At 38.8% G+C, this 11,290-nt stretch overlaps 1 protein-coding gene across 5 annotated transcripts in view; it reads right to left on the bottom strand.

Annotated features, from left to right (window-relative positions):
• The window catches only part of rph3aa (rabphilin 3A homolog (mouse), a), a 53,829-nt gene that overhangs the window by 18,350 nt on the left and 24,189 nt on the right, over positions 1 to 11,290 (bottom strand). For 3 of the 5 annotated variants that reach the window (XM_073914354.1, XM_005172601.6, XM_005172602.6), the window contains 4 exons: positions 8,891 to 8,974; positions 2,703 to 2,865; positions 912 to 950; positions 608 to 811 (listed from right to left, as the gene is read on the bottom strand). In XM_073914354.1, coding sequence (XP_073770455.1) covers positions 608 to 811; positions 912 to 950; positions 2,703 to 2,865; positions 8,891 to 8,974 — 490 coding nt within the window. The remainder of the gene's footprint in view (positions 1 to 607; positions 812 to 911; positions 951 to 2,702; positions 2,866 to 8,890; positions 8,975 to 11,290) is intronic. The other 2 variants (XM_005172603.6, XM_073914356.1) reach the window with 1 other exon arrangement.

Raw genomic sequence — 11,290 nt, 5'->3', positions numbered from 1 at the left:
TATGGCCAAACAGTTCAATCTTAGCTCCATCAGACCACAGGACATGTCTCCAAAACTTAGTATTTTTCCCAATGTAATTCAGCAATTTGTAATCTGGCTTTGTTGTTGATTCTGGCTTGTTGATTTTCCCATGTTGTCACACTAGGAAGCAGTGTGTTTGAGGTTTTCCTTAAATGCTATTCTACAGTTGTGCCTCCAGCTAACTCAAATGTTGTCAATTAGCCAGTCAGAAACTTTCAAAACCTTGACACCATCATCTGAGCTTTTTCAGAGGCAGAATAATCTTATATGTAAACATGACTTTCAAATTACCAAATTTTTCAAACAATATCTCTCTCGTTATTCTGCTATTAAGCAGAAACAATATAATAATCCAAACTTACCTAAAAGAGAAAAAGTTTAGTCAAATTAACATCTGACTTTATTTTAAATCATGTGCCTTTTATACAGTGTGTGTAAACTTCTGGTTTCAACTGTATGTTTTGTATTGTAAAAATATAATTACATATATGAGAGTCCCCACTTGGATATAGAAACAAGTGTGTGTGTGTAATGACATGCAGTTGTCCATGCTGAATCATAACCACTACATGATAAATTCTCTCACCTTTTTGTATTGGAGTTGTGGAAAAGCTGGACGCTGGAGGTCTGGAACTCTGCACCGGCACTTCTCGCTTGACCACAGGTGAGAAAGTTTGTCCTTCCATTGCGGCGTCGGACTGAACCGTGCTCCTGTGTCTCCCTCCGTCCTCCTCTAGGGCTCTTTGGGATATGACAGAACGCTCTTCCCGTTTAGCGGGCATGGTTTCTGCTGAGCATGGGAGAAAGCGAGTAAATGATACTGCGTGATTCATCTTATGCCTCATTTCCTCTTGCTGATATTAAATGTTATTGAAATGCGGGACACTTACCAGATATCTGCTGCTCTCTGCCGGTGACCTGAACGCTTTCTGAAATGCAAGGCAATTATCCCAGGATGGAAAGAAAAACTATCAGATCCTTTGAATCGTGAGTTATGAAAACATTACAATAAATTACCCAAGCCTAAGGCAAAATGCATGAAAACTGCACAGTATTCAGAATTTTTAATGTGTAATTTGCAAATCAGTTCTAAACTGGAAAGTGGGCATGGGATGATAAGAGGTTTCAAGGTTTACAGTGGTTTGGAAAACTTTTCTAAAGTTTTCCTGTTATACTGTTCCCATTATACATGTATGTTTCTTGGGGGGTGGGTGGGGGCTAATTTAGATGTTGGACTGAAGAACTAATATTAGTTCATTTAAAATGATGAAGGGCAGAGGGTTGCTGAAGAACTACTGAGAGATTTCAGCTGCTGTCTGGGCTTTCACTGCCTTTCTACACCTTCCTTTCTTCGTGTGTTCAATACTTTTTGGGGGCTAATTTAGATGTTGGACTGAAGAACTAATATTAGTTCATTTAAAATGATGAAGGGCAGAGGGTTGCTGAAGAACAACTGAGAGATTTCAGCTGCTGTCCGGGCTTTCACTGCCTTTCTACACCTTCCTTTCTTCGTGTGTTCAATACTTTTTGGGGGCTAATTTAGATGTTGGACTAAAGAACTAATAATAGTTCATTTAAAATGACGAAGGGCAGAGGGTTGCTGAAGAACTACTGAGAGATTTCAGCTGCTGTCTGGGCTTTCACTGCCTTTCTACACCTTCCTTTCATCGTGTGTTCAATACTTTTTGGGGGCTAATTTAGATGTTGGACTGAAGAACTAATAATAGTTCATTTAAAATGACGAAGGGCAGAGGGTTGCTGAAGAACTACTGAGAGATTTTAGCTGCTGTCTGGGCTTTCACTGCCTTTCTACACCTTCCTTTCTTCGTGTGTTCAATACTTTTTGGGGGCTAATTTAGATGTTGGACTAAAGAACTAATAATAGTTCATTTAAAATGACGAAGGACAGAGGGTTGCTGAAGAACTACTGAGAGATTTTAGCTGCTGTCTGGGCTTTCACTGCCTTTCTACACCTTCCTTTCTTCGTGTGTTCAATACTTTTTGGGGGCTAATTTAGATGTTGGACTAAAGAACTAATAATAGTTCATTTAAAATGACGAAGGACAGAGGGTTGCTGAAGAACTACTGAGAGATTTCAGCTGCTGTCTGGGCTTTCACTGCCTTTCTACACCTTCCTTTCATCGTGTGTTCAATACTTTTTGGGGGCTAATTTAGATGTTGGACTGAAGAACTAATAATAGTTCATTTAAAATGACGAAGGACAGAGGGTTGCTGAAGAACTACTGAGAGATTTCAGCTGCTGTCTGGGCTTTCACTGCCTTTCTACACCTTCCTTTCTTCATGTGTTCAATACTTTTTCCCTGCATCATTTCATTTTATCACACATGACTTCATTTGTTAACTAATTAGATTTGTTTTCTTTGCATATATGGATTTCTTTGGTTGTTATCAACATCCGGTGAAAAATTCAAGTCAACAGCACCTTTAAAAATATGTTTTCTGGAAGAAATGGTGACGTGTTGAACACTTATTTCCCCCTCTGTATAAATTGTGTTCAAAGGGGGGGGGGGGGGGGGGGAGTTGTTTTTTACCCAGAAATTTTAAAAAGTATATATTTTAGAGCAGTGATCACAATACCGTGATCCCCAGGAACTGAAATGTTTATCCAAGGTTATGATACCATCAGAATCATACAGGCCCATGCCTACTGGACGGATTACCTGCATTTTTTGTCTGTGAAGTTATTGGAGATTGTTGATTGGCTGATGGATTGGTGGATGTTCTGGACGTACTGAGTTCTCTCTGATTAGAGATGGCCAAAGGAGCGGGTAAAACCTGCTGCGGTGAACCTTTGAAAAACCAGGCACCAGACTGCTTCAGCATCTTTGGGAAAAAACAAAAACAGTGGTTTTTAGCATGCTGATGTATTCTAATTCGCCTCTAATAACAGGCGTATTTGTGCAAACTCTTGAACTCCTGCTCATGCTTTGACTGAATTGTAAGAGACTGCTAAACTTAATTGTGGCATAAAACAGAATACAGCCAAAGGGGGAAATGTAAATTTCATTAAAACAGTAGCCTTTTTCTCTTTTAGATTGGCTACTGTTCTACTCTTCAAGCAACTAGTAATTTGAAATGCTGTAAATTTACAAAAAGGCAAACAGACTTTGTAAACCCATCTGAATAATGAAAACGTAATAATAATAATAATAATTAATAATGTTATCCAGCAAACTCTAATAATAACAAAATCTCAAAATCTGTTTTATCCAAAGCTCAATCTTTTACCCTGTTTGTTGATAACTCCCCAGTCAATTTCTCAACCCGCGTGAAAAGTCTTGGGGTTATACTGGATGGCATGCTCTCATTTAGTTCTCAAATTAGCAATATCTCACGTTCTGCCTTTTTTCATTTGCGTAACATTGCAAGACTTCGCCCTTCACTATCGTAACAAAGTACTGAAGTGCTTGTTCATGCTTTGGTTACATCACGGATTGATTACTGTAACTCGCTTCTTTCTGGTATTCCTGATAGACTACAGTTGATTCAGAATTCAGCGCTAGGATAGTTACCTGCTCGCGTACTTCTGATCACATAACTCCAATTCTCTTTCACCTGCACTGGCTTCCTGTTCACTATCGTATACAATACAAAATCCTCCTCTTAACATACAAAGCTCTTCATAACCTGGCCCCTCACTAACTTTCTGATCTTCTTCAATTGTACACTCCTTCACGCTCACTGAGATCATCTTCTGCTGAACTGTTATCTGTCCCACACTTTAAGATGAAGTCATTTGGAGGCAGGGCTTTTAGTTGTACAGCACCAAAGTTATGGAATTCCCTGCCTTTGCACATTCGCCAGATGGACTCTATTTCCAATTTTAAATCTCAGATAAAGACGTTTTTGTTTAGGATAGCTTTTAATGATTTGCTGGTTTAATTTTATGCTGATTGTCATTTTTACTGCTTGTATTTTTATGATGTACTTGTAATCTGCTGTAAGGTGTCCTTGAGTGCTTTGAAAGGCGCCTAAAAATAAAAGGTATTATTATTATTATTATTATTATTATTATTATTATTAACAAGTCTTTGAGAATGGGTTTCTCAAGCCAGGGACTCGTCTCCTGTTTCCAAAATGCATCACCAACTGCTTGGGAAACTGATCTACTATATTAGTGGCATTACTGAAGTAAACACCGCAATCAAACTGTTACCGTCATGAAGGACTTTTCGTCATGTTTTCCGACAAGATCCACACACACGCGGCTGTCAGTAAAGGACCGCACACAAACACACATCACAAAATGCGGAAGTTTTTTTTCTTTCCATTTGGCGTGCGTTATTAAATTCCATAACACTCTCACCAGTCCTTACTCCTTATTTGCGTCTAATACCCCAGTTTGTCACGGGGGCATGAATGAAATGTTCATGAGTTAAAGTGAAACTGCCGAACTGCAGTTAAAGCTGCAGTCAGGCATCCTGCTAATTTGATTCAGAAGGGCACTCTTTTGTAAGATGGCTCACCGGTCAGGTATACATCCACGCTAAAATATTTAGGTGAAAGTCACCATATTTTAAAGAGGCGTACCATATTTTATTCTTGCGTAGAATAGACCCAGCTCCCAAACCAACTTTGAGAATAGATTAACGGCGATTTTTTTTTTATCGCACGATAAGAGTCTCGTGTTAACTCTGCACATATATATATATCGTCGATCGGTTAGTCAGTCAGTCAGTCGACAGCGGCCTCTAGTGGATTTACTCGAGAAGAGCAGATACGAATGGCACTCTCAAAACAAATTTGAGATCTCAAAAGCATACACGGCGGCCACTGGTGGATTCGCGAAAACAAAAACGACAATAAGCGTAACTCCTGCCACACATTTCATGATCTCCAGAAATGTATATAGGGGTACGTTTTCACAATGAGCTTGGGTTGCCCAAATATATTTATGTTCGGTAACACTTTACAATAAGGTTGTATTAGTTAATGTTACTTAATGCGTTTACTAACATAAACAATGAACTATACAATAATAACAGTGTTTATTCATATTAGTTAACGTTAGTAAAGAAAGAAAATTCACAGTGCATTAACTCATGTAAACAAGCATGAATTTGTATTTTAATAATGCATTAGTAAATGTTAAACTATGATTAATAAATGCTGTACAAGTATTGTTCATATTGACTTCATCCTAAATGTGATCTTGATGTTACTGTAAACTGTATGGTGAATTTCTGTAATTGCTTCATGTCTAAACATCTTTCATTTCCGAAGATTTAGGTCCCTATCATACACCCGGCGCAGTGTGGTGCAAGACACGGCGCAATAGTCTTTTGGTAGTTTCAGCTTGGCGCAAGAGTGGTTTTGAGGCGTTGCGCTACGCTGTTTAAATAGCAAATGCATTAGCGCTCATATGTGCGCCCATAGGCGTTCTGGTCTAAAAAGGAAGGTGTTCTGAGGCGGACCGCTGGCGCGCTGCTATTTTGAGAAACTATAATAGATTTTTCATTAGACCAAAACAAACCCGGTCTAAACTCCGGCGCAGAGTTACGCCTCGCTTACACACTGCTTAATACACACAAGAGAGCAATAGGCAAATATCTTTACATATGAAAACATGTAAATATTAAGGATATATATAGGATATAATAAGAATAGATATAGAATATAAATATAAAGGATTAAAATATTACAAAACATATTATTTACTAGCCTACATAAATATGAAAAATCACTGCTTTTATGTCTTCTTCATCTCGGGAGGCTTTTTCAGTTCATTCCTAACAATTTGCTTTTGTATAATGTTATTATTATTAGCAGTATTATTATTATATCCATATTTATATTTGTTTTATTAAAACAAGCTTAGATCTGCCCACCTGTCAGGTTTTAGACCATATGGGGCACAGCATGTGTTTTAGGATATAACTTTTGAGCACATTTTGTTATTATTGTTCATTTATTCATTTGCTGGAAATTAGAACTGAATTTAGAAATAGTTTTGAAATGAATATTTGCGCTTAACAAACAAAATTATTTATTTATAGACTAGTTGATGTCTGTGCGAAAAGGTTTCCCTATCCAAGAGCGAAAGTGAAAGTAGATCATTTATCTCTTATTCTCACGCAGAAGATGCTCTGTTTAACAGTTCTCTGTTAAAAAAACTGTTAACTGTGAACTGTTTGCTTGTGAAATGCTCATTTTTTCCACTTAGACTTACTTTGTGTCCTGTAAATAGTGAATGCGCTCTTGGCGTGACGCAGCTGGCTCTTAAAGGGAATGGGAGATGAGGCTCTAATTGGTTTATTCTCAAAACACACCTATAACTCATTAAGAAAATAAACTCAACCCTTTTAGACCATGCGCCGAAGCGCAAGGCACATTTCCCGTCCTTAAATTAGCAAAAACGCGTCCTGACACGCCCTGAAAGCGTTTGCGCCCTGCGTTTTGCGCTCTGCGCATGGACCGTAAAAAAAGAGCCCTAATATTCAGAAATGCTTGTGCTTTCAAAATAGAGCCAACATTCCCAATTCCTAAAGAAACGTCCTATAAATAACATTTGGGATATAAATAGATAGCAGCTCTGATTTTCAAATACACGTCGACTGTGATAAGGTGATTCATCTCTTTGAGGATGGAAGTCACGGTTAGTCTAGTTGTCAGACGGGGTCAGTAGCAGCAGGAGATGTGACTCTCTTTAATGCAACAAGATCATGAAGCCCGAATCCCATTTACATTTAATCCCCTCAGTTGCTGACGTTTTATTTCATAATAACGGGGCATGTCTGAATTCCTGTTTTGAAAAAAAATTTATTTCTGCCATTCCAGCTCCAGACTGATGCTTATTTAAATGGTAATTTGCTTAAATGGGATTCACTGCACTGTAAAACACATACACTCACCCGCCACTTTTTTTTAGGTACACCTGTCCAACTGCTTGTTAACGCAAATTTCTAATCAGCCAATCACATGGCAGCATCTCAAAGCATTTAGGCTTGGTGAAGACGATCTGCTGCAGTTCAAACCGAGCATCAGAATGGGGAAGAAAGGGGATTTAGGTGACTTTGAACGTGGCATGGTTGTTGGTGCCAGACTGAGTATTTCAGAAACTGCTGATCTACTGGGATTTTCACGCAAAACCATCTCTAGGGTTTACAGAAAATGATCTGAAAAAGAGAAATTTCCAGTGAGCGGCAGTTCTGTGGGTGCAAATGCCTTGTTGATGCCAGAGGTCAGAGGAGAATGGCCAGACTGATAGAAAGGCAACGGTAACTCAAATAAGCACTCGTTACAACCGAGGTCTACAGAAGAGCATCTCTGAACACACAACACGTCCAACCTTGTGGCGGATGGGCTACAGCAGCAGAAGACCACACCGGGTGCCGCTCCTGTCAGCTAAGAACAGGAAACTGAGGCTACAATTCACACAGACTCACCAAAACTATAGAAGATTTGAGAAACGTTGCCTGCTCTGATGAGTCTCAATTTCTGTTTCCACATTCGGACGTTTAGAGTCAGAATTTGCCGTAAACAACATGAAAGCATGGATCCATCCACCCTTGTATCAACGGTTCAGGCTGGTGGTGGTGTAATGGTGTGGGGGATATTTTTTTGCCACACTTTTTTTGTTCTATTAGTACCAGCTGAGCATGGTGTCAATGCCACAGCCTACCTGAGTACTGTTGCTGACCATGTCCATCCCTTTATGAGCACAGTGTCTCTATCTTCTGATGGCAACTTTCAGCAGGATAACACACCATATCATAAAGCGTGAATCATCTCAGACTGGTTTCTTGAACATGACAATGAGTTCACTGTACTCAAATGGCCTCCAAAGCCACCAGATCTCAATCCATTAGAGCACCTTTGGGATGTGGTGGAACGGGAGATTGGCATCATGGATGTGCAGCTGATAAATCTGCAACAACTGCGTGATGCTGTCATGTCAATATGGAGCAAAATCTCTGAGGAATATTTCCAGTACCTTTTAGAATCTATGCCTCCAAGGATTAAGGCAGTTCTGAAGGGAAAAGGGGGCCAACCCAGTACTAATAAGGTGTACCTAATAAAGTGGCCAGTGAGTGTAGAGCTTTAGCTGTATTATGTATGTGTATCTTGGAGTCACATTTATATGTTTCTTAAAGGGATAGTTCACACAAAATGGAAAATTGCCTCAAAGCAAAAAGGTCACTGGCTCAAGCCTTGGCTGGGTCAGTTGGCATTTCTGTGCGGAGTTTGCATGTTCTCCCCATGTTGGTGTGGGTTTCCCCCGGGTGCTCCGGTTTCCCCCACAGTCCAAAGACATGCGCTATAGGTCAATTTGGTAAGCTAAATTGGCCGTGTGTGTGAAAGGGAGTTTATGGGTGTTTCCCAGTGATGGGTTGCAGCTGGAAAGGGCATCTGCTGCGTAGAACATGTGCTGGATAAGTTGGCGGTTCATTCCACTGTGGCGACCCCAGATTAATAAAAGGACTAAGCTGAAGGAAAATGAATGAACTGTAATGAACTATCCCTTTAAAACAGCTTAACTAGGTTAATTAGGCAGGTTAGGGTAATTAGGCAAGTCATTGTATAACGATGGTTTGTTCTGTAGACAATTGAAAACTAATTCTTAGGGGGCTAATAATATTGACTCTAAAAAGGTTTTAAAAACTGCTGTTAACCAGGCCAAAATAAAAGAAATAAGACTTTCTTCAGAAGAAAAAATATGATAGGAAACACTGTGAAATTTGCCTTATTTCATAAAATATCTGTAGAGAAATATTTGAAAAGAATAAATATCTCACAGGAGGGTGAATCCTTTTGCCCTCAGCTGTATATACAGTAATTCAACAGTAGCACAAACAAAAGCATTGCTTCAGTGTCAGCGTGGCCTCAAATGTGACTCGGTGCATCTCACCTCTTTGTGTTCACAGCAGATTTTGCACAACCAAATTGGACCAGAACGACAGACGCTTTGAACGCCACACTTAGTGCACATGTTCTGTGGGGGCAAAACACAAAAACATCCCTCAGGAGGTAAAGCTGCGCAGGTGTAAACACACTCAGATGGCATTAACTCTCTGGAGTGCCATCACTACTGAAACACACACACAGGCCACACACTGAACATCCCCTCTGAGATCAATAAACAATCTATTGATCTTTATGTCATGTGTCACAAAAGACAGACCATGTGTCATTATTTTAAATCATATAACCTGATTGGCATCCCCTCTTAAAAGTGCGCACGGCTCCAAAATGAGAAGGGTGCAATAAAGATAAGTGCATAACGCTCACTCATTTCTGCCTGGTTATTTTTGGACAATCGTTATTGTAGGACATGCATTAGGTAAATTGCTGAAGGGCTCAATGATAATGTAGAGTTGAAGTCAATTTTAGTAGCCCTCTTGTAAAATTTGAATTATTTGTCAAGTTTTTTTAACACATTTATAATGACTCATTTTTAATAACTCTATGTATAACAATAACTATATTCTTTAGTCTTTGACATGCTGGCATAATATTGTTTTGGTTATTTTGCAAGACACTAGTATTCAGCCACTTAAATTAACTAGGTTAATTAGGCAAGTCAATGGACTGCATTGGTAGTGCATTGGGGGGTGGGGGGGGGGGCAATTTCTTAAAGAGGATAATAATAATATTGACCTTAAAAATGTTATTCATCTTAAATAAATGAAATATGGCTTTCTCAGGAATAATATATATATATATAGTTGAAGTCAGAATTATTAGCCCCCCTGTTTATTTTTTCCCCCAATTTCTGTTTAACGGAGAGCAGATTTTTTTCAGCACATTTGTAAACTTAATAGTTTTAATAATAATATCTAATAACTGACTTATTTTATCTTTGCCATGATGACAGTAAATAATATTTGACTAGATATTTATCAAGACACTTCTATACAGCATAAAGTGACATTTAAAGGCTTAACTAGGTTAATTAGGTTAACTAGGCAGGTTAGGGTAATTAGGCAAGTTAACGATGGTTTGTTCTGTAGACTATCGAAAAAACTATAGCTTAAAGAGGCTAATAATATTGCCCTTAAAATGGTGTTTAAATAATTAAAAATTGCTTTTCTTCTAGCCAAAATAAAACAAATAAGACTTTCCCAGGAAGAAAAAATATTATCAGACATGCTGTAAAAAATTTCCTTGCTCTGTTAAACTTCATTTGGGAAATATTAACAAAAATTTTAATTCAAAGGGGGGGGCTAATATTCTGACCTCAACTATATATTATAGGAAATACTGGGACAACTGGGAGTTCTTAAACAGCATTTCGGAAATATTTGTAAAAGGAGGGCTAATAATTTTGCCTTCAATCTGAAGTCTGCATGATGTTTCAACAAAACGAATTACAGTAGAAAAATGTGAACACATTCACAGAGCAACCGGAGTTTTACTGTAATTTAAAACAGTAATTTGTTGAATTACTGAATTAGCATTGCTGCTAAAAACACCACTGAAAACATTGGCTGCATCCGAAACCGCATACTTCCATACTATACAGTATGCTAAAATCAGTATGCGAGCCGGGTAGTATGTCCGAATTCATAAGCTGCATGCCAAATTGCATACTTATGCAATATTCTACGCCATTTTGTAGCATAAATAGTGTAAATTCACATTGAAAACTCTAAAAATTAGTAAGTGCGCTCTTAAATACCCGGATGATGCACTCATTCAGCCCGTAAAATGAAGTGTGTGATGATGGACACTTCACGCACTCAACGACCGCAGGTTTGCTCATGTAGCGAAAGGGGCGGAGCTATCAGGCGCACATGTTGGATAACTTTTTTTTATTTTGGACTGATACAGCAAAATTCTCCTATGAGAGTGATTACAGCGCCTCCCTATGGTGAATGCGGTTATACTCACGGCAGGTATTATTTGATAATTCAGTCATTTATTTCACTGATTTGGCAACCGTCAAACGTCATCAGGGAAACGGTTTGAATTTCAACTTAGTAAAAAAGCATTAGTGTGCCATTTGGGACGCCACTACATACATATACGATCCTGTTGAGTGTGTAAGTGCATAAGTACATAGAGTATAGTGTATAGAGTGCCATTTGGGACGCAGCTACTGAATTCGAAAATCAGTATGCGAGAAGTACCCGGATGACTTACTACTTCCGGCGAGATTCTGGAGTGCGCATTCCATGCACGCTGCGCTATTCAATAACGCCCTGCGAGAGAATTCATGAATGGAAGTGAAGTGACGCAACTGACACAGATAGGTCACGTGACCATGACAAAATGACGGATGTAGTACGTCCGAATTCCATTTATACTT

The sequence above is a fragment of the Danio rerio genome, chromosome 10 (assembly GCF_049306965.1).
Source record: "Danio rerio strain Tuebingen ecotype United States chromosome 10, GRCz12tu, whole genome shotgun sequence".
Lineage (NCBI taxonomy): Eukaryota > Metazoa > Chordata > Actinopteri > Cypriniformes > Danionidae > Danio > Danio rerio.
Note: the sequence above shows the minus strand (reverse complement) of the source record. Positions and strands in the feature narration are given on the sequence as shown.